The following is a 24,077-nucleotide window of genomic DNA, read 5'->3' on the forward strand; positions in this document are numbered from 1 at the left end:
GCAAGTCGCCGACAGGTCATCAACGCTGACAGGAGATGCCTCACTAGCTTGTCAGAGGCATCAGATGTGCACCTCAATGTTATTTGGCATAGACCTGACCTAAATTTTGTTTTTTGCATGTGCTTATAAAAAAAGGTATTTTCGTATCTGATGAAACTTAATTAAAACAAGGTTAAACTGTAATACTACCAGGTTTTTCAGGATGATCTTGTCACAAGCACGAGGAATTTCATTTCATTTTATTACCTAAAAACTCCTTGGTAGGGGTATTACATAATGGGTGGGAATACATTAGTACATAATTTGCATAATATGTAACTGAACACGCGAACAACAAAAAAACTACATGAGCTAAAGTGTTACATATGTCAGCGCAAGCAACATGCACGATTCAACTACAATGCACAAGAACAGACACATGAACAGACACAAGAACAAAAGCAAGGCCTCACCTCAACAGCATACTGGACAGGACGATTGGGTCCCAGCTTGTAGGCAACAGTCGTGAGCAGACCATGAGTGGACTGCACAATCTGCAAGCCAGTCTACAATGTTGTTAGGTACATGTGTCACAACTCACCGTGTGCATATTGCCTGTGCTTGGAAGCAGGAGCGTAGCAGGGAGAGAGAGAAGAAGAGAGCAACATGAAAGTATGTGCGGCCATAATGGGCGCAAGTAAGAGAAGCCACACCGTATTAAAGCAGGAAAGAGCTTTACCACAATGATACCAGAAAGTGCAGCAACATGAGAAGTATGAGAAGAGTAGCCACAGTGCTTTGTACAGCAGTGCAAGTTTTTGTTTTTCAAGGGTACCAGAACCAACACTGAAACTGCCCCCAACAAAAGATTTGCCATTAGAAAAAAATGACAGAAGCTAGCCTTAATAATAAAGATGTCATGCAAGTCAAGCAATCTTGAATACTGCACTAAAATTGCAATTGAAGAGAGTTATAAAGACATGAACGTGCTACAAGTAAATAGTTTAAGGTGCATTATGCTCTCAAAATCTACGGAAAGGAAAGAATGCTATTACTATAAGGCAGAACTATCACTCCGTGCTAGTGCTGCTGCTGTACGTGCATCAAATGTTATACCAAAAAAAAATATGTTATTGTAGAATTTTACGAGCCAAAACCATGATATAATTAGGAGACTCATGATTAATTCTGACACCTGGTGTTCTTTAATGTGCACGTAAATATAAGTACACAGGCGTTTTTGCATTTCACCCTCATCAAAATGCAGCCGCTGCTGCCAGGATCCACCCCTGACCTCAAGTTCAGCAGTGCAACAGCCCAGCCACTTAGTACTGCGGCGGGTGTGCATCAAATGCACTTCAAAGTAGTACATGCAACTGCAATTACATTGCAAATCAGTTGTGTGAAAGTTTGCAAAGCATAATATACATGAAGTGTTATATACTATTTGGCGAAGTCAGACTTGTCTGCTATGATAACTTCTATTATAATGGGGCACACTATATACTGTAGAACTTCGTTGATACGATCCTATTATGTACAATTTCCCGGCACCGACATTCGCAATATAGAACACAAAGAAATGACCCAGAGCGCTTACTTTTTACTGGTTCATACGTTCCCAGAAAACTTGATCTTTCGGCATATTGCCAAACTGTAATCATTTGATACATTTCCCAGCTGCCAGATCCCACGTGAACAAGAAAAGGCGCAAGGCATGTGCGACTGAGAACAGTAGCTACCCGCCACAGCAGCTTTCCTGCAATACTTGCCCGTCCATCTCACATAAAAAGGCTGGTGTGCACTTAAGTTTCTTATTCCGGTACCAGCAAATCTCCTGCCCGATCTCGTCGTACACCGCATTCACAGCTATCACAGTCAACCCTATTGCGATACACATCTTGGAAGCGTACTGTACAAAGTCATGTTGGAAGCGTACTGCTTGACTTCAAGAGGTGATAACACAAACGCGCTGCCATTCCCTGCTGCAAGCAGCACCATATGCATCGTATTCCAGTGTTGCTGACTAGCTCGATTTCGTTCATCTTTCTCATCACAGACTTTAAACACTGTGCAATTGGAAAATCTTGGGTCGCTTAGGCCCTAACAGCTCGACTCTGCATCCGCGTCTAGTGCCACAACAATTTGCACTGAATGGGCACGTCAAAACTTCCCACCAGAATGCCCTGCTAGAAGAAGCTGCTGACTCGGGCTGAATATTAGGAGCACAAATGTAAGCTTGTGGAGACCGTAAAAAGGATGACATGCGTCTTGGTGCCACTCGAGCTTCACCCACTCGGCTCGTGTCAGGGTCATGTGCTTCAACAATTTCCATTACGTAGATGTCAACTAGCAATTTTTAGTGACTTCCGATTGTACGTTTTTGTCAGTTATGTTTTCTTTTTCGAGTTTTTTTTTTTTTAAACGCATGAACGAGGTTCTACTGTATATATTATGTGCGTGTTTGCGAGTGTGTGTGAACGTTCATAAAATAAGAAGCAGAGGGAATCGCCACATTCAGAAGAAAGAACTTAAGATTCACAGCAGCAATAGGAAAAGCAATGTTGTGTAGCTAAGTAGGAACAAGAGTTTGTGTGTTGACAAGGAAAATAGCAGAAAGCCACTCCTACAAATTTTGTACGAAGGACAACATGTCTAGAAACGTGCTGATTTCTGGCAGACTTACAGTGCTGTGCACCTTGCCCAAGAAATAAATCTCTCAAGTAAACACCAGTACTCATAAAGGGCCAGTTTATCTATCAGCAGATCAAAGGTTATCTGCAGCAGATACCTGCTGATGTTTTCAAACTGAATGGGGTCGGCCGAGCTGAAAGTGGCCGACACAGGCGTTCGAGCCTTTTCTGACCGCAGAAATGCAGGGTAGTACAGCCAGAATGTGAGTAGTCACTAAGTACTTTTATCCCTTTGGACATTATTTTGCAACCATCATTATAACAAGGTGTTAAAATGTGTTTCACAACTGCTAACCAGTTCACAAAGCACACAAAATTTCCTCCACAGCAGAAGTTTCTCGTTGCAGAAGCTTATGCAAGATGGGCCAGACCCCATAAAAGAATAAGAACAGGGTCATTTAAAGTTAATCTTGATAGAAGCTTGCAACTCAAGAAGCACCAAAATATGATATCTAATGAGCACTATCTATAGGTTGACATATACAAAAAGACTTGTATATACATGTTGTATTCTTCTTTCTTTTTTTTTTTAATGAGCTGCAAAGCGCTGCAATATTGTGCCATTATTAGTGTCCCAACTTGCCAGGTTCATTTTTTTTTCCATCGCAGTCCTTCCATGTTGAATTATCCTGTACATTCACACTGTCAACTATGCTGATGTCAGAATGCTGTCAATTTTTTCGATGTAGAAAATTCTAGGATTCACGCAAACCGATGCAATTTCAGCAGTTCTTTAACATGTCATACCGGCTTCCAATAATAGTACAGGTGTGCCCTACTCCTCCCTTTCCAAGCACTGCTTGTAACACAAAATTTCCATAGAAACAATAAATGGCAGTAAAATGTTCATGCAGCTATAGGCTGTACATTGCAAGTTGTGAAACAGAAAGGAAAAGTGAAAGGCAATCCAGCTGCCACAATCAAGCAGCAGCAGGAGAACCACATTAATTAAATGAACAGTGCACATGCAACAAAGAAGCGTTCTCGCAGCAAGCAATGCAGCTAATTCCAATATGAATTAGTGAATGAACATGCTGTGTGCTTACCTCCAGGCCAGTGTTACACAAGAGGAAGCATCCAGTGCCATATCTGCACAGGACCAAAACAAAAGAAACCGGACGTCACTTTACACGACGTATACCTCAGCCCCAGCTCTGCTCCATGAAAAGAAAAAGGGAGTATAGGCAGCTGACTCAAGTTAGACCCTACAGACCCACGGAAAATTTACTAACAATGTAAGCTGGCGTGCGTAGCGATATGGCTGGAGTGTTCTGTATGGTGTGGTCTGCTGCAGTTCAGTGTAGAAATTGCGTCTTGTTTGGCAATTTACTTTTACTTACATTACGGAATGCAAAGCTGGTTGGCGTCAAATGTAGAGACTTTTAAATATGCATAATTTTCATCGTCTGCACGGTTCTTTGCATCGGAGATTTTGGTAAAAAATAAAGGTAACAGCAACAAAGAAGGAGAAGCTATTACCAAAAGTATCAGCTAAAGCTAAGAAAAACATTTGGCAACCTCTTCTGGCGATAAGAAAATTTTCTTATATAGTTTTTAGCACTACATGTAGAAGCAACAGTCCTAAGGCAGTTTCATTTATCAGTTGTTGAGCAGCATTTGTCAAAAAGCACCATCAGGGTGACGGCTGCACTCCACTATGCCTCTCCACTCGTGACTTGGCAAGCAAACAACAACATGATGGGCATATGACACCCTTTGCTTTCTACCACTTTTTACTTTTCACTCCTCTTCAAAGAGAATGCGAAGGGAAAAAAAAGACACCTCTGCACCGACAAACATTTTGACAACATGAATGGTTTCTCATGTAAAAACGATGAAGCTATTTATGACACCAAGAGAGGACAAACAAGGCGAGCAGTTTACATTCGCGCTTTCTTGCTTCTGCTCCTAGTGTGTCATTACCATTTTGTGGTACTGCCTACTCAATTTTCCCACATCAGCTACGTTAACGTTTGACATTTTGCAAAAGTTACTGAAATATATACAGAGCAGCTGCTGAAAGAAATCTCTGCATTATGGGTCACTGATGAAATAAATGAAACTCCTCTGAAGTGCTTGTCAACTGGCATTTCAACGAGGTGGGTAAATTGCGAGTATTGCTTCTGCCACTAGACCTGTTTTAAAAACATACAGGGTTCGAAGTTGCTGTTGCTTCGTGTTGTGAGCGCTCTTCCAAGACGTAAGACACATTTTCTCACGAAAGGCACACTTCATAACTGCGCTGTGTAATGAGAAAATAAATTCGAAACTTTGTATTCAAATGTATACCTATGGGCAGGGAAAAAGCCGGTAACACCAATCAGCCATTGCTGCTGACAACAACGCCACTGCATACTGCCACTTTATAACAAACAAGAATATAATGATTATCGGATATAAAGATATAAATATGAAATTTCATTGGTCATGTCATAATTGAATGGAGTGCTCTCCTGCTATAAACAAATTGAAAATGCATGTGAACGACGTTGGTTATAGCGAAGCAAAAATTTTTTTGTACATGCCTCAAAATATCTACAGTAGACTTCTGTTCATTCGACTCCAGTTAATTAGATTTTTCTGAGAATTCGACCCTGACCAAAGGACACTCATGCATCTTTATAGGCCCAAACTTCCATTATTTCAATCATCAAATTGGCTTTCACCGGATAATTCAAACGTGGCCAGTCAGCACACACATGTCTGACCCTATGGTGAGCCCAATAGCGACCCCTTCTGTGGCAGAGTCTGTATAAGCAGAGCTTTGGGGACAATGAATGCAATATATGCATCATCTCTCACTGAAAAGGCCTATTTTTGGATTGCCTTAGGAAGATAATAAGCAATGATTGCAGTTTACAATGTCTGATTATGGTATTTACCCCAATTCTAGCAAGCACCGTATTTTCTTTTCAGGAAAATTATGCCATAAATTGCCTGTGCGGTGCAATTGGACACAAAACCAAAACCACTTTCGCAGCGTTCGCACACATTACCGAATAATAGAGAAGCACTGCAGTGAAGCTGACTTTTTTCTTTTGAGTTTCTTTTTTTCTTTTTTCTTTTTAGTTCTTTTTTTGTTTTTCAAGTTGCTTTTTTTTTTTTTCCTCTTCTAGTCCGACATACACTGCTGTTTTGCCGCTGTTGCCACTGCTTGTAGGGCCTCAGGCCTCGTCAAGCTGCTCAATGAGCAGCTTTTTGTCTGGGGTCCATTTTTCCTTTCCTTGAGGAAAATAAAACTGATTCTGATTCTGATTCTGAAAAAAAAGCTGACTTTAGGAAACTGGCTACTATTCTGCAACACATTACACAAATTGTGTGAACATTATATTTTTACTTTATTTAGGGGCTTTAATGCCATTTCTATGTTAGCTTTCTGCTTTGGACACATATAAAGTGGCAGTGAATTTGATGCAGGGACGTGTTACAATCAAGCAATTATTGTTAAATAAATCAGTGATGCTTTTCTTTTTTTTTTTTTGCAAATTCAACTTGTTGGATAAACTGATTAATTTTGATGGCCCCATCGCATCAACAGAAGTCAGCAGCATTCTGGTAGCAAAAATATCAAATCCACTCACTGACCGATTTTCCAGAACCGATTTCCCAGAACCAATTTTTCAAACCTGCACGATTATACGGGCTTCTATGCAGCACTGCCACCTACCCCTAGCACAAGAATGGCAACCGAAATTTCAGATTGTACACAATGCTTCAGACATGAATCATGTGCGCAATGCCGTAGACATGGCGGATATGAGCAAAGTTGCTGACTGGCATGAAACCGTTTGTAACTTTGGTTGCCAATTTCCGCTGAAGTGGCGCTGGTTAGCTTACCAGCCTCAGCAGTGCAGCTGGTGGAGTCGCTAGAGATAAGCCATTGCGGGAAGCTTTCCGTTAACATCTTGGCACTTGTACACTTAACTAGCAATCGAGGGCGAGATCAGATGCATGAACTATATGAGTAGCTGACGAACCAGACGAACTAGCCGAGTACAGATCCACGTAAAGTCCCCCCTGATGTGCGAAAAGTCTGGCAGCAGTGACAGCTTGGCTTGGTCAGGCTGCAGCGGGTAAGCCAATGCACCGTTTCTCATTCGACAACACCAATCAAACGGTTGCATCTACACGGCCGTGTAGAAGGCGGGTATATATTTTATTGTTGTTCCCGAGTCTCGTGTCAGCACGGCAAGGAGACAATGGACCATCAAAATCTACAGGAAACCCCTTGCTGGCCTGTTGAAGGCACCTCACTTGCATTCATTTCGCACAGACTTAATGTACATTTTTTTAAACCAATATCAGCATGTATGCGTACCACGAACATTAAATATACCGAACATATTTTCATGCCCAATGCAACTTCGTCATAACAAGGTTTAGCTGTGGTTAGATGTTCAGCCACCCTCACATCTGATGGTGCGACTGGCCAGGCAAAATAAAAGCCGTGCACCACTGTGTGGTGTCTGCTTTCAGCAACGTGCAAATTACATTTACACTTTCGCATGTGCTCAATCATGTATACCTTCCAGTTCTAGATGATCACATTGTCGCATCTACTCTGTCGTGTGCATGCGGTGCTACTTATTGAAGTCTGTGTTTCAAGTGTATCAAAGGTATTACGCCTGTTAATCTCTGCTGAAATGTCTGGCTTTCGGGCAATGTGTATATATGTGACAGTTTGCCTTTTCACCATGATAAAAGTGCAGTGATCATGAAAAGTGAAATATGTTATAGACACATTCTAAGTGGGTGAAACTTCAATAAACGTTGCTATGCTGTTCTTCATTAGGTGGTTACTTACAATCCCTGTGCTTTAAGTTTAAATATTACACAGTCGCACAGCCCTGTAACAATACAAACTTGCACCCCTTTCAATACACGCGACAACTTACATCATATAGCTTTTTATCAAGCCGTGCTTCCGTCTCTATACAGTGCAGACCTGCAATAACTTGTTATCAAGAAGCCATGCTCCAGCCTTCTATACAAAGCAGGCCTGCTATACCAAGGACCTTCAGTTATCTTGCTGCCTACAAATTTCTTGACACAGCTTATCTGCTTATCCCAAATACTACATCCGTGTCTGACAAGTGTGTCACATAGGTCAGAGAGTTGATGTTCCATTCTTTTGCCTACACCTTTCGGCGACCTAGAAGACAAATAGCCATGGCAAGCATGCAGTGATGCAATACTGCAAGAATAATAATATAGCTTAACAGAAATAGAACCTACAAAAATACAAGTCGTTGCACACAGCAAGGAACTGGATGGCACATTCCAGATACAGTAAAATCTCGTTAAACCCACCTGCTTGAACAGTTATTTCGTTTTAAAAGTAGTCAAGTCAAATCCTCGACTCAGCAGCCATTGAACATAATGTGTTTTGTATGCGTATAAACCCTACCACCTTATTGCCTACGTATCGATTAACACGTGGTGTTTCCATTTTTTATTGCGCAAACCCGGCAGTGTGTCATCTCCATCGGGCAGCCCTGCAGAACAAGCCTCAGAGATCAGAACAACGGCCTCCAAGCACCCTGTGCGTTTGCGTGTGAAGACACATCAACATCATCTCGGTGCCATGCCAGAGAGCGTTGTGGGGCCGTGCAAACAAACGAGGACTCGCGCCATGCCGAAGCTCGGATAAACAAGACGCTGGGTGCTCAGCATAGACGTAAAATTAGACATTGTTCATGCTATCGAACGTGAAACGAAGAAATCAGTGCTGGCACGTGACAGGGATCTGCTGTTGACTACGGTGTGTGGCATTTGGAATGCGAAGAAGTTGCTCAGTAGCGCTGCTGCAACTGCCTAGAGATGTAGGCTACGAAATTCGACTTTTCACCACCATTGCCTTTGTTGTTGCCAAAAAGTCGGCTATCAACAGTGACGACGATACTGAAAGCGACAGCAGAGGCAATTTAGGCCCGACAGTGGCAGAAGCTGTGCGTTACATCAGCCTCATGAATGCAATTGTCGCGACGGGAACAGCACCCCGCAATGAAAAGGGCGACCCACGACTTCTGCAGCGCTATCGCCTGCGTGCACGGAGAACATGCAACGCCAACGAGGAATCTGCCATGAGAGTGTTTGCCGAGAAGAGGTGGCCGGCTGAAAAGCTGGCTCGCAGCTTCAGTAAGCTTGAGGCTGCTGTCATTGCTGCTAGGCCGTGGCGTCCTAACAGCAACAACAGCGGTGTGTGAAGTGAACAAATACTGCATGTCTCTTCCCCTTTCATTGCACTCTTTCAGAGTTTCATTTATGAGAGGTAAGTGGGCGATCTCACGCTATTTTGGTTAAGCAGTACTACTATTTAGTACGTACTTTTTCCGAGCTCCGGCCAACTACATATTAACAAGGTTTCACTGTATCAATTTAAGAGAAGTGAAAGTTTATTGCCACACCAAGCATGACAATGAAAAATGTGTCCGCATCGCCAAGATTGTTTGCAGGGTTGGTTTGAAAACAGCAAAACGGTGCTGCAAGCATGTTTAGCATTGAACAAGCACACAAACTGTAAAACAAGCATTTCTTTATACAAACAGGCTAGTACTTAAGACACCCTAATACAAGACAAGCAAGAAAAGTTACAGATTGCAGCATTCATTGTTAGCATCACACAAAGCATTGATGGTGGTTTTTGTGTACATAAGATAACAGAATCCTCTCTTTTGACTAATTTTACATAACGAGCACAAACAAATACTAATTTGCTTCACATCATACATGCTATATTTTTTTTAATTGGAGAAGATATGGCAGCAGTTTCTATGTCTAAGGATTTCTTTATCTGATGACAGCAATGCATGCAATTCTTACTAAACCAGTTAAACTTGCCTTACATCATATATATTTAATTAAGAAGAGATTAAGAAGTTTGCAGGGACAACATGGCCACAATTAGTACATGACTGGGGTAGTTGGAGAAGTATGGGAGAGGCCTTTGCCCTGCAGTGGGCGTAACCAGGTTGATGATGATGATGATGATGATGATGATGATGATATATATTTAAACTCCAGTAATGCACAGACAACATAACTAGAAAAACTGTTAGAAAAACTGTTGCACACATTTTAGCACACCAAAGCCGACAAGGGTAGCTTTGCAAGGACAAAAGCCACAGCCTGTGGTAGTGTGGTTGGTACTGAATGTCAAAGAACAGCCAGAAATGAAGCCTGTGTCGGAGCCCCAAATTTGCTTTGAAAGTTAACTATCAATGGTTATAAATTAAAAGTTACCTTGCATATATTTCACATGAACACACATCCTTGCACACTTTATTTTAGCTAATAATCCGTAATTTTTGCTTTCCATGTAACATTTTACCAGCTCCACATCGCAGGTCAGCTAGGAGGGGCCCCAATTGACAGACGTTATAAGGTATCGCATCTCAGCCTTTTGGCTAAGAATAATTTCAGTAGCTGTCCTTAACACTATGTGTGTGGCATACCATTCAAAAAAGAAAAGAAACATTTTAAGGACTAACATAAGTCTCCATACATATCTGGGATTTTGTGAAGCATTTGCAATGTCTTCAGCAGATATTGGGCAGCGGAAAGAAAAAGCCCACTAGAACTTCCAATGGATGCGAGAACTCCCTTATACAGTTTCGCTGTCTTTGATGTACGATTTGCTCAGATTGCATACAACTGCAAAGGTTTCAGTTCTCATAACACACAGTAAACACAGCGCACTAGACACCACACATATTTAAGTGAGGTCACCACTTACGTGCATTTTGCTTCACCTATGTCAAAACACAGCTGACCCACAAGTGCTGCACTTTGGTCTCCGAGACACTAAAAGAAAACATAAAGCACAGATATTTTTCTTAAATATTGGGAGACAGTGTAAACAATGCATCTAAGTTGCACTAGAAAGAGTACATTAAATGTGCATTTTGAGCAGCCACTACTTTTTATTTAACGAACATGTAAACACGTAAGTATATGCACATGATGTGCTCAACAAGGAGTGCGTGCGACAAAAGGTTGCTCACCCCCGAAATAGGAACGCCAAGAAGTGGACCTTCACACATTTTCCCATAGATTTCCGAAGAGCTGTGAATCTTGGGAAGTATCGACATCGGTACCCCGAAAAACCTGGAAGCCGAAGCGCAGGCAAGTCAAATAACTTCATGACTGGCATGCTCAGGCTGACAGCAGGAAGCCATGTGCGAAGTGTTTCCCCTGACATAATCTACCCCTTTGAACATGTCATCAGCTAACATCTCAAATTGAGTGCTTTTTAACTATTGTTAGCAGATTTATTTATGATCAAGATGCACTGCACACAGCGACAATGAACAAAGGCACAATAATGTACAAGGGTCGATTGAACAGTGAAGCAGATTCACCCACAAGTATTCAACAAAGAAAGACACTTTGATAAAAGGAATAATACATAAAAATACCTTCTCTAAGCAATGTGGTCACTATTTATAGCAAGAAATTTCTTTCAAAAATTAACCAGCTGCCTTTTCCCATTAGTGGACAGTGCTGGCAGTGTATTCTTAATTGGGAAGCTCCCTGCGTTCTTTACTCGGCCATATATGCTCCACAGGCACTTCATTGATTCTGTAGTAGTAGCCCGTTATGGATTACTGTGCAATGTCGAATAAGCACACCTTTTGGCACACATTTCTACGACATAGTAATTAATAGGCCAATTACTTATGCAAAAACATGTCACTGAATGTATTAAATGCCACATATACACATGAAGTGCATAGTCTATCAAACAAGCAATTGCACTGACTAATGCTCGCATTATGGTACTACATGCTAAGGCCAGTTGTAGTGTGCCTGCAGAAATTGACAAGATCCTCAATTATTTGATGCTGTCAGGCCAACGGCGCAACAAACTCCTGAAGTTTTCTGCTCAGTAGTTGAATGACTGTGTTCATATATACATGTTTCCCCTCGAGGCTCTCTTTCTTTGGAGGGTGGCAATATCCCTTCACTGAGACTGAGTAATAATTCTGTGATTGCACACTTTCGCTGTCCACTTGAAGGCATTAGAGCAGGTGAATGCTTTTTGGGCAACTACTCATTTCGGGAATTATTGAGAAATGCCAGTGAATGAAGTGCGTTTGCTACATTTGTCAAGTGACAACATCTTCAGTGAAAGTGCTCGTTCGAGTATGGACTTGTTTGCAAATACTATATATGAATAAGTGAGCAAATGTATACATGAATAAGTGAGCAAGTAAGCTTCTCAAATATAGATGATGTCGCTGTTTATATATGCAGTGGCCAGGAGTGTTACGCTGACACACCAAAAGAGAAAAAAAAAAAGAAAAAAAAAAGACTGACACTTCAACATGCACTCACTTGCAAAGAAAGTTATCCCACTGGAGTGTTTCAATATCCATGAGCATTGTTCGACTAGCATTTGTCACGTCAGTGATGTGAACACCACCATTGGTCCCTCCGGTGAAGTTCTGAAAAGAAAGGAGAAATAAGACCCAAACCAAGAGAAACTGCTTCCAAAACACCCAAACATCTTTCTTGTCATGCTATTTTACCACAAAATTCCACCACTGCTAGCAACTTCCAATGATTAATTTACTCCTCGTACCTTTACATTAGGATGCAGAACTCACACGCACACCCAGACATGCCCTATTATGTCACTAAACCTACAAGCTTCAAGAAGAATTACGGAAAAAGGCCAAATTTATTTTCTCATATTCAAATTTCCTTTCACTGCATTACCAATAAAGATAGATGTATGTCGAATATGTGTAAAATTAATCTCGCTACTGTTTTTGACAGACTTGGCAGACTTGATCATGGAGGGTTCAACCATCTTTTGAATCTAGAGCCATCCAGCATCTGGCAAACTGTGCTAGCCAATACAAAAAGCACTTTGTGGAAGTATAGGCAACCTTTGTGCTACATTAGACTGCCCTAATAATCATAAGCATTTCTAGTCCAAACATTGATTTTGATGCTTTGAGAGGCTCCCTAGCACATTTTTTTCTTTTGGCAAATGCACAATGTACAAAATTCCGTAAGCAGACTTTCCCACACATCTAATTTGCCCTAATCAAGATAGCTGCATTCTTGCTAGCAGTGCTATAGCTGAGACATGTTTTGTAAGCTTGGACAGTGCAGGGAACAGAGGGTTGCTAGTTGATGTCACCAGCTGGCACATTAGCACCTTAGTTATGATCCTAGTCCGAGGTCCACCATCTTGGTGAGTTCATACGAGTTGTGTGGAGAAGCGCACTTGCAAGTTTTGCATAGTGTCTATTCCAGAGCCGTCAGAGAATGCACACTACTTCCCTATTTGACCTCAAAATGAGCATCCTCAGCAGCCTGATATTATACAAGGTACTCAAGAACTTGTGAATAATGGCACTTAGGAATTATCATGTAAATGTGTTTACAGTCAAAGGTTAGCACATAGGTAGGCAATCACTCATAATCACTTTTTGGCTATATATGCACTCACTAACACTCATGTCCACTCACATTTATCGGACCTCACTCATGCTCCTACTCATGCCCACCATGTAATCATCAACAATCACTCACTTTCATACTTCCTGGCACTTACAAATGCTTTTACTTGTGTCCACTCACACTCGCCAGCAGTTACGTTGGTGCTCACGTCAACTCAAATGCTCTCATTGACCTTCGCTGATATTTATGCGAGTCGGCCCACACTACTCTTAATACAAGAGTTCACTCAAACTTACGAGCACTGATTCCCATTCATGCCCACATCCAGTCACATCTTCTGTAACTCCTTCACACTCTAACACTTGTCTGTGAAATCAGTATAGACCGAGTACAAGTCGGTGTACTCATTAGCGAGTATTTCCGGCCTATGTTTATACAGTCTACGCTCATTACAACGAAAATGCACACAATAGACTTTTGGATAAAACGGGCCATATTTGAGCCTTAGCTTGTTTTACCGATTTTATTAATGCAAGGAAATTTGCTTATAACGGACTGCGCTACAATGGACTATAGGCTACAGCGGACAAAATTACTGGCAATTTTTCTCAAAATCGGGCACACAACATACTTTTGCAGTGTTGGCACGGGCTAACAAGTGACTTGCGAGTGTCAGCCAACAATTGTGGCATAATATCATGCGCATGAGGGAGGAAGGCAGGGCGGAAATACGCCGCCTTCTTTTGTGCATGAGGCACAGGAGGGGGGGGGGGGGGACAGAGGGGTTTTTACTCCAGAGGCTGCTGATAACGCCGTGGTCACCGTATCTTAACTTGAAAGTGATTTACAATGTGGAAAAAGTGCGTCTAGTGCTGGTAGCTTCGTATACACTGTGCTTTCGAAGTTTAGTCCGCGTTCAGGTGAGAGACAGCACGAAGGTCAATTTGCTCGCTGTGCTGCTGCACTTATCTTGTTTAATTTGCTATCGCAACCGATGTTTCGCCTTTTGGGTGAAACTGCGTATTTTCTTGTTTGTTTTTTACTTTTGGCATTCATCACTCACTCTTTGCAATAAAGTTGTTAGACATCACGACAAAGGCTTCGGAAGCAAGACGTTTTGGATGTTACGAACTTCGGATAAGACGGACGTTTTTTTGATAGATTATCAGGGTCCATTGTAAAGAGAGTCAACTGCAGTACTTAAGTATCTGTCTCCCTAGGCTGTCTGCGTGCCTGTACTATTAGCATAAATTCTAATGTAGACATGTAGAAAATGATTGGAATGCATCCTTGTGTTTCTAAGTTCACCTGCAATTTAAATAGTTAACTAATTCAAGTTACAAAGTGAACATTTGGGATTGCACCATGCTGAGAAATCAACCACAGTTTGTTTTCCTGTTGCACTCTGATGCAGCTACAAATGGCAGGTGTCCTGATCCATTCTTTGCATGTGCATTTAAATGTAAGCTGATAGTACAGTAGAACCTCGTTCTTACGTTTAACAAAAATGCAAGAAAAAGACGTACCAACCGGGAAAACGTACGATCCATAGTCAATCAAAATTTGACAGACTCATCTGTAGTTGACATCTACGTAACGCGAAAAGTTGTGCGAATGGTTGCAGCATGAGAAGTCAACGCACCCCGAGCTGATGGGGAAATGTGCATTGTTGTTCTTGGAGCATTCAGCAAGCTTGCAATTGCACTACTTGAATTCAGCCTGGGTCAGCAGCTCCTACGAGTGGGGCATTTTCGGTGGGAAATTTTGACGTGTTCACTTGCACTCGGGCATTGCTGTGAATGCCGTATCTGACGACTCTGAAGGAGATTTGCTGGGACTGGAATAGGAAACCGAGTGCATGCCAGCGTTCCCGGTCATGCACACATTGCAACCCTTAGTTTTATATGGGATCTAGCGGCCAGAAAACTTATTATACGACTGCAGCTTGGCAATGTACTGAACGTTGGTGCCGAAAGATCGTGTTTTCCCGAAACCTATGAACCGGTGAAGAAAAAAAGCCTCTATTGAACAGGTAACATTTTGTGTTCTCGATTGCAAATGCTGGTGCCGGAAAATCAAACATAACGGGATTGTATCAGCGAGGTTCTACTGTCCATGCCTTAAATTTTATGTGACACTACTCATTGTGCCTGGCAGCTCTAAAGCCGACATCTAAGACCAATAAAAATATTCCCCTTCCCATAAATCTTGAAAAAGAGTTTCAACCATACACTTACATATATAAGCCACGAGTCTACTGTGCCAAACATGCAGTGCCCTTGTTTCATCGCAGATTTTACATCAGGAACATTGTCCATGAGCCACTTTAGCTTAACCGCACTGAAGTACGTGCTCAAAGGTAGCCCACATTTTTTCTAGAAGAAAGAAAAAGGAAGCAGATTTCACAAGCACATCACACATAAATAGTACCATAAATTCCATAAGTTTTAATTACTCTGCATGCATTAAAGAAATTTTTAAGCTGACACAAGCTGACACAAAAGGCCCCAACAACGACCATATATTGTGAGGCTTAAGGACAAGGACTAATTATGAAGAAATAAAGCTTTGTAACATGGTACAAAGTAATGTTGTTAAATTAGCGGTCAATGACACAGTCTGTTGAAAGTGTTCCCAGGCTACGAATTATAGAGCCGGACCCGACATAAGGCAATGAAACAGACTGCTTTGCTCCCTCGGTGTTGTTGCTGCCTTTGACACAGAAATTATTTAAGCCTTGCGAGAGCTTTGCCAGCATTTCTTCTGTTTGAGCTCTGTGTTGTGCTTTCTTGCTTTTAGTAATGACGAAGTGGGCCAATGACATCAAGAAAATTGACATAGTATTTTTGCAGCACCATGCATTCTTCTTAACTAAAGTACAACAAAACAATACTGCTTGCCTCAATGTTGTAAGCCCTTTTAGAAGTTTGGAACACCATTATGCTCCGCTTCCATCTTTATCATAATGTTGCAAGCGAAGAATATTGGAGTTCTGGCTTAAGAAATTTTGTACAACCACGCTAGTTCAAAGGCCGGTGGGAGTACGATGTGATAGGATGGATTTCTTGTGTGGAAGGAAAATGAGTGATAAAGGGATTGAAAAGTCTGCTGCGAAAAGCTTGCGTATCATGGTAGCCTACGGTTCTTATGTTTGAGATGAGCTCTCATTCTCAATCTTTGCTGTGTAAAAGTTCAAAGAAGTACCAGAGGGGAGCCTACACACAGACCACTATAATAGCACTGGCCACATGTACAGCTCTCCATAAACATTGTAAAGGAATATTACCTGACACTTAACTAACGAATGGGATGCTAGACTAGAACCTGATAGAAGTCTGCAGGAAACTGTGATAGCACAAACTGACAGCAGTGCATAAAACATAATTTGACTTTATTTCTTTTTGAGAGAACAAGGCAGTTTTGTTGGCTGTCACATTAAAATTAATTATTGCTGACATCACTTACCTTAAGATAGTTCTTATCATGGCCTGGGATTTTTGACAGTAAGGTTTCAACAGTACCCATCGTCCTGTTATCCAACCACACTGTGCAGTTAGCAGAAAGAAAGGAAAGTTCAAAATAAGCCGCGCACTCATCTCACAGATAGTCCCACATGATAAATATTCTGAAACTTCATCAACCAGGACAAAAGACTAGACCAGTGCGATTCCCCCAAAACATACCTGCACCAGATACAACCTTACTGCTTATATATTTCAACATGTAACAGAGAAAAAAGGTCAATAATATCTGCATAAAAGTACAAGAACACAAAAGAGGTAGCCTGTCTTAGCAAAAGTAATAGGTATATAATAACAGACACTCTGCTGCCATAGTAAAACAGCCAATGAAACTGTGATTTAAAGCATGCTAAATTTTGATGGCACAGGTGACCAGCTCAATAGTGATTCATTCTGTGCTTACCAATAGCATTGTACAGAGGCTTGCCAGTGTTTTTGTCCCAAACAATTGTTGTCTCCCTCTGGTTGGCGACTCCAAGTGCTAAAAAACAAAACAAAAATGACACACAGACAACCATGAATTTAACGCTGTCACTGTTTCAAGTTGCACAATAGGTTCTATTAATAACGGATGCAACAACGATTCCCATCAATATCATGGCACTTCAAAAAACCTGGCATGCGAAGCTTTGCAGAAAGCACTACTTTTAAAAAGTCTATGGCTTCCTCTCAAATTTAGTAAGTGGTCAGAGTGTCGTAAAAGAGATTATGGTCCCACCCAAGCAAATTCGTACAAGCTCTTCAAGTACTGAATGCAAATCTGCAAGGTGATGCCTCAAAATCAGAAATACTAATGCACATTATGCTTGAAACACGTCTCACACATCATAAAACATATCCGATTAAACCTGTACATAACATTGATTAACCCTGCCATGCAGCAGTTGTGTTTTCTTGTTCTGTTGTTTTTTTGCAGAATGATTAGCACTAAATTTATGAAGTGGTTTAGTGGTTTAGAAGTAAATTAAATAGTCTGATTTGTTCTCACAGTATAAGTGCTGCTAACTGGGCCAGTTGGTTCATGCTGAGACATGCGAAAAACCAGTGAAAAGATTGAATTGCAAGCATGACAGAAAGGATTATGGTGTCTCTTCCTTCTGTGGTGCTTGCGTCTCAATTTTTTTGTTGGTTTTTCTTAATTGTGCTCACACCTCAAGTACTTTTGAGAGCTCAAGCATAACAAAACAGGACTTACTTTTCAGTAATGCTGTATGCCTATAGTTTTCTATATGCAATATGTTATATAGCGTATGTCATATATCATATGTTATATGTTTGTGATTATTCTTAAGATGCAATAAATTTGCTAAAACTTAGTCTTCAACTTGGATAACTAAATTGTCTGAGGGGGGAGTTTGCACTGTGATTTACCAATGCTTTAAAAAAATCTAGATAAATGAATGGCTTCAAATTAAGTTTTTGAAGTGAAAAATTAAAGATACAAGGAAATGGGAAGCTATCTTGAACACAAAATTTTGCAGCCTTTCTTTTACTGCACTCCATAAAAAAAAAAGTAGCTGTGTGCAGCCAATCGGAAGATTACTGCAAAATGCAAGGAAAGTGGCATGCTGCACTGGCCAAGCTGGTGGCCCATGGCTGTTGAATATATAGCACTTATAGTGAGATTCTAAAAAATGAGAGATTCTCGAACAATAGAACTTCAAAACTAATGTTCATATTAGGGACAAATGACCTCTAAATATTTAATCGACAACCTTATTTCTAAACAACATGAAACTAAGTTTATAGGGAGTCCATCTGGCAAACTATAGAGGCCTAGATGCATTATTTGATGCATGTGATGCCATTCACAACTGAACGTCTGGTCGATTAAGGAGCTCGTGAATGAGAAGCAAGGAAAATGAAGAAACAAGGAAATGTGCACCACCAAATACGCATACGGTGTCGTGTTCATTGAAAGAAACGTCATACTACAGCACCACACATTGTTTTATTAAAGGGATACAGACCAATGGCCAAATAATAAAGAGGTTTGCCTAAACCAAGAAAGCAAAATGTGGCTGACTTATTATAGAATGCATTCTTATTGAATGACTAGAAATTACTGAGCAGAAGTTATCTACCCCGTGCATTTACTCAAGTGGTGCGTCTACACAGTTACCACGGCTCTCCTGCAGCAAAGCCATTCTGAACAATCTTCACTCAAACCAGTTTCCTCCCCTTGATATTGCAGCAATTTTGGTCATCTTTTGTAGAGTTTGTACAGAAACGAACATACCACAATTTTGAATAGTGAATTCTCAAATCAAATACAAATCAAACTGCAAGAACTATTAAATTCATATCTGAATATTCATGCACCCCTTATAAGAAAGTAATGCCCCGCCCTTCTTTTTTCCTTGGCACACATCCTACACAACCAAGTTGCAAAACATCACATGTAACTTTTGTACAGTGCTGAAATGGCATGCAAACATAGACCACGTGTCATAATCTAAACCAATAACCAATGGGTATTCAATTATTTCTTGAAAAGTATACATAGCGCATAAAACTACAGCTCCAGGATGCTGCTATCCATGCCACACTGAAGATTTTGAAAGCAGACAAATTTTAATGTTTAGAGTTCAATGCTACCATGACCACCAAATTGTCACCATGTTTTACATGACCACATTTACAGTTACACCATGTTAACAATTCAGGTGAAAGAAATGAAAAACGAAAAATTTTGCATCTGTACAGTTTTTGTATGTGTACACTGCCCCAATATAAAAAGAAACACTTAATTTGTGTTCAAACAGCAATTCCTGTAAACATTCACATTCAAACCTCCCTCAATTCTGCGTGCTGTATAGTTCTCGTGTTACGAGACTCCATCGTAACTTCCTTGATTTCAGTGCAAAAAGAAGAAAAATATGTTGCTTCGAGCAAATGGTGCAGTGCGCATTTCCATATTTGAGCATAAAACTTCTGCACTCCTACCACTCCCCTCCTGCTTAATTAAGTGTAACTGTACTAACTTGGAAATAAAATGGTGCTCATGAGTTAAGCAAGTCTATATAAAACCCTGTGCCAGTGCAACAGGCCGACTGTATATTTCAACTACTGAATATATGGTTTGGCACGACACATTTCTCGCCCCACACCATGCAACCATAGCTTGCATTATACATCCCTCTTAGCCAAAGGGTAGCATGCTGATAAGTACATCTGTGACCTCAAGTGTTACCAAGACTATGATCCTCTCCTCAAATTGGCAATCTGCCAGCTCATATCACTATGAAGGTTGCACTGTGTTTGTGCAAGAAGGAAGTGAGCACGCTTTGTCTGCATGCAGGCTGCTGGACCTCGGAGAAGTGTGATGCGCACACAGACACACAAAATATTAATAAAAGAGTTGCTGACATTAAAGAGCCCATATATCCCGAACTAACAGCTTTTGCAGAAAGTCAACAACGGCACAGCAAAAAAATGAAAAGGACTAACAGCTAGTCAGAGCAGAACAGTGAAAAATAGCATACAGTCTAGCTGCAATATTCTGAATGGACTACAAAAAAAGTTAATTGCTTGGAGTAACAGATGAGTTAACAGTAGACAAATGTCAACACAGATGTTTGCACATGTACGAATTGAGCAAGAAATTCTGAATATCAGTTGAATTACAGTGAGCTACTAAGACGGCATGGTTTTTTTTTTTTGTTTTTTTTGTAGGTGGTAACATGTTGCGACCGCTAGTTACCAAGACGGTAAAACGTACTGATCAAGAAGTGTGAAAAATTGCTTACCTATTATATCACGGTGGTCAATCTCAAGGGCTTTCAATTTATCAACAGTTTTTTCTATACATTCATGGACAGACTTGACGATTTCGTATGGGTCTTCCTCCACCCATCTAAATGATCAAAGTGAATTGAAAAAGTTGAGCACCGGATAACTGCACATCTACGTGAAAAAGGCGAACGCAAGGGGAAATTCAACACACCCATCATTTGGAAGAACGTGCTGTATTTCTGTTTGATGGTAGGCAATGAGTTCAGATGTCTTGCTCGCGAAAACCTAAAGCAGAGAAACAAGAATGTAGAGACGGTTGCTTGGACATAGGAGCTCAGCGACATGTCTGCTTAATCAAAAGCTGGAGGGTTAATTTCTCTCACACGCTAAAATAACGACGATTGCCAACCGCAAGAAAATTAATAAAGAAACTCCGTATTTTCATGCGATGCCTGAAACGCTCAGGTTTGCGCAAGTATGCTGTCAGGCGATACGAGGAAAACGGCGCCGTGTTTTTCTCTATATTTTTCCTCATAACATGCGAGAGAACACGCCTCAGTTTTATGGACGCAACTACCCTGAACGCGATCTTACGCATCACAAGAGCGACAGCTATGGATGAAAACAACGAGCAAATGAATGGGCGAAGCGAAAACAGCTGTGCGGGGGATCTCCACGAGTTGTTTCGGGCGCACACACGTGAAGGGCAAGCACCTGCAATCGTGAATTGTCCACGGATTCCTGCAGTTCAGAATTTATAAAGCAAGAACAAAACTCACCAGAAATCTAGTGCTGCTTGTTCCTTGATCAATTGCACCAACAAGCGGGCCATGCTTGCCGCGCACAATGTTTGGCTTCGATGCCATCGGAAGCACGCCAAATCGACCTTTTAGGTATGGCGGTCTAAGAAGTTACATTGGTCTCAAAGAAGACGGTCGAGGCTGTACGAGGGGGCGCAGGGGCATTTCCACTTGGAGCGATACACCTACAACGTAAGAGGTAGCTTACAGCATGCTTACACCTACAACTGCAACGGGTACGAACTGCTGTTCACCGGCTCCGAACGCACGCTGCAGGCAGCCCATGGGCAGCCGCCGCATGTGTAGAGCTATTTCATTTTATAGTAACGAAACAGGTCCGAATGCCAACGTGGACTTCTCGCCCTATCTCGCCGCTAGGGCAGAACTGAGTCGACTGGGTGCTATCGTGAGCGATGTTGCCGCTACGTAGTGGGCGCTGCAAATGTAGAAGCAAGTTGCGCGCTTTTCTCGCCAGCTTGAAGCCTTCTTGACTGACTGCATAAAGCTTGTGTCCATCACTGAAGCAGCAAGCATCTAAGTGGTTTTTGTTTTGTTATACGAAAGCACAAGCTCAGACCAGAAATTTTTGATAACTTTATCCTCTTCAGCAGGTAAATGCTTTCGACCCCTGATGCAGGAATTAGCAATGTTTATCTAAACTATAAGAAATGCAATCAATGATCGCTTAACCTCGCTTATCAAGCTTAAGTTGATGTCACATTGCGTCTCGCCAGTGCGAAATGAAGGAGCAAACAACGGCATAAGCAACAAACCATCATTGTCACAATGGGTTATTGAGAATTAGAGCTATGAAAAATTGTGTAAGCTAAAAATCACAAAGGGTAACATGCTCTTTCGACTCTCTTGAAGCGAAGTAGACTGACGCGTTTCTACTCAAGCACGCACTTTCTCTCTTTTCCTTGTGAACGCACTAAAGAATGCGATTCTAGTTTTGGATTCGATAACGGACAAATAAAAACTGCGAAATCGCAAATAGTAACAACGGCGCGGTTCTATTTGGTTGAGATGTATTCCGCATTAACATAAAAGCAACAATATACAGCATTTATTAAAATGTAGATAAAATCTCGTGATTGAGAGAAAACAAAAGATACCACTAACCAGTGCTGCGAGTATGCAATCATACATTCCCAGCTACAAAGCACTACAGGAAGATTGAAGATTATTTCCTGCGGAGATTCATTTAAATTCCGTCCTGTTTTCTACCGCCTACGGTACGAGGCCTTGTAGACACTACTACAGTGCGAGAGATTTCTTTCTCTCTTTATTTAAATTTCTGTTATACAACGTGTGACAATACAATTCGATCCGCCTGCGAGAGAAACTAGGGCAAAAGCTAGCCAGGAATACAAATACATTAGACACCTAAGAACCTCTAATGAGTCAACACGCCAAGCGCATTGACACGCTTGGCGTGCTGGTTTAGCGCAGCTGGTAAGACACTCGGCCTCTGAGACTGCGGTCGCAGTTTCGAAATTCACTACAGCTAACGTTTTTTCTTTCGAATTTATTCTGTATTTTTATACATTAATTTCTTTATAGCGATTACCGAGGCGAAGTAGCGCACGTGGCGTCGCAGCCAATGGGAATTCAGGTACCGTTTCGCTGCTACAGACGCCGGCTTTTCCGCTCAATGGCCCTTTTGATGCTTTCGCATCAAGAAAAGGAACATTCGTTCTTGCCTTCGATCGTTAGAGGTTGTTCACTATATGCATGTTCATGCTGTTCGCCATGAGGTATTTACCCTGGTTTACGTGATGGGGTGCGCACGACACAACGTACCGTATCCAACGACAAATCAAGATATGGGTCGAAGTTATAGCTTCCTTTCTTTACAAACGAGTTTTTCATCCGGAAGAATTACCCTGCCAAGAGCAGGTTTGGCGCAAGAACGCTATTTCCCACTCGCGGCCCCTACTTGTACACCTTTCACTGGCCAAGGCTACTTGGTCTCTCATATTAGGAACCTCAGCAGTGCTAAATAGACAGGGACATGCCCATGACGACAACACACGGCACTCACATCTGTCCCCCTTCCTTTAGAGCGCTCTTTTTTAGGGGCCCGTTCCTTTGTTGATCAATGGTTGAGCGTTGGGGTAAACGCGTGCATGCCACTGCTCGCGCGTTCGTCGCCGTCTTCTGTCGCAGCTGGCTCGTTGGCGCCCCTCGGCCACGAAGCGTCTTCCTCCATGCCCTGGGCGCAACCACGCGAACTCGCTCGTGCCATTGCTCGCGCGTACGTCGTTGTATTCTTCCTCATGTGGATTCGATGCCGCTCATCATGCCAGCGTTCCCATACCACTCTACCCACACTGCCCCTCGTGCTCGCGCTATTGCTCGAGCCTTCGTCGTCGTCTTCTTCCACAGCTGACTCCGATGCCGCTCATCATGCTATCATTGCCATGCTGCCCCTCCCTCTGTGTAGGCGCTGACAGCACTGACTTACTGCCAGTAGGTGCGGTGATTTCGGTCTCAGATTCTTTGCCTCAATATATCGCGAAATGAAAGCACACGTAAAGCTGCGCTAAAATTTCGCGTTAGGGAGCATCGTAATCGTCGGACAATTTTTTTTTTTTTTTTGTGAACTGGTATTCATTGATAGAAGTAGCCGATTGTAGCTTAAGGAATTGCCCCCGATCCCGATCCCGTGCGATTCCCTGTGACTCACCTTATGTAGATGAGATGTTCATTTTATACCTATATATATATATATATATATATATATATATATATATATATATATATATATATATATATATATATATATATATATATATATATATATATTGTTTTCTTTTACAAAAATAGGCAGATGTCCGTAGATTTCTTCGGAAGAGTTGTACTTGTGAAGATATTGAAGTGATCTTTATGCTCTTTTTTGAGTGCCTATTTCTGTATTGTTGTGTTAAGAAACT

At 41.5% G+C, this 24,077-nt stretch overlaps 1 protein-coding gene across 5 annotated transcripts in view; it reads right to left on the minus strand.

Annotated features, from left to right (window-relative positions):
- Positions 1–21,458, minus strand: part of LOC142582835 (glycerol kinase 3-like) — a 53,219-nt gene extending 31,761 nt beyond the window's left edge. For 4 of the 5 annotated variants that reach the window (XM_075692898.1, XM_075692901.1, XM_075692900.1 and 1 more), the window contains exons 1-11: positions 21,121–21,458; positions 20,553–20,626; positions 20,356–20,462; positions 17,010–17,087; positions 16,551–16,630; positions 15,323–15,460; positions 12,009–12,118; positions 10,676–10,778; positions 10,408–10,475; positions 3,719–3,761; positions 453–545 (exon numbers count right to left, since the gene is read on the minus strand). In XM_075692898.1, the coding sequence (XP_075549013.1) occupies positions 453–545; positions 3,719–3,761; positions 10,408–10,475; positions 10,676–10,778; positions 12,009–12,118; positions 15,323–15,460; positions 16,551–16,630; positions 17,010–17,087; positions 20,356–20,462; positions 20,553–20,626; positions 21,121–21,207 (981 nt within the window). In that variant the 5' untranslated portion in view covers positions 21,208–21,458. The remainder of the gene's footprint in view (positions 1–452; positions 546–3,718; positions 3,762–10,407; positions 10,476–10,675; positions 10,779–12,008; positions 12,119–15,322; positions 15,461–16,550; positions 16,631–17,009; positions 17,088–20,355; positions 20,463–20,552; positions 20,627–21,120) is intronic. The other variant, XM_075692899.1, reaches the window with a different exon arrangement.
- Positions 21,459–24,077: the final 2,619 nt, after the last annotated feature.

Source organism: Dermacentor variabilis, chromosome 5 (genome assembly GCF_050947875.1).
Source record: "Dermacentor variabilis isolate Ectoservices chromosome 5, ASM5094787v1, whole genome shotgun sequence".
Taxonomy (NCBI): Eukaryota; Metazoa; Arthropoda; class Arachnida; order Ixodida; family Ixodidae; genus Dermacentor; species Dermacentor variabilis.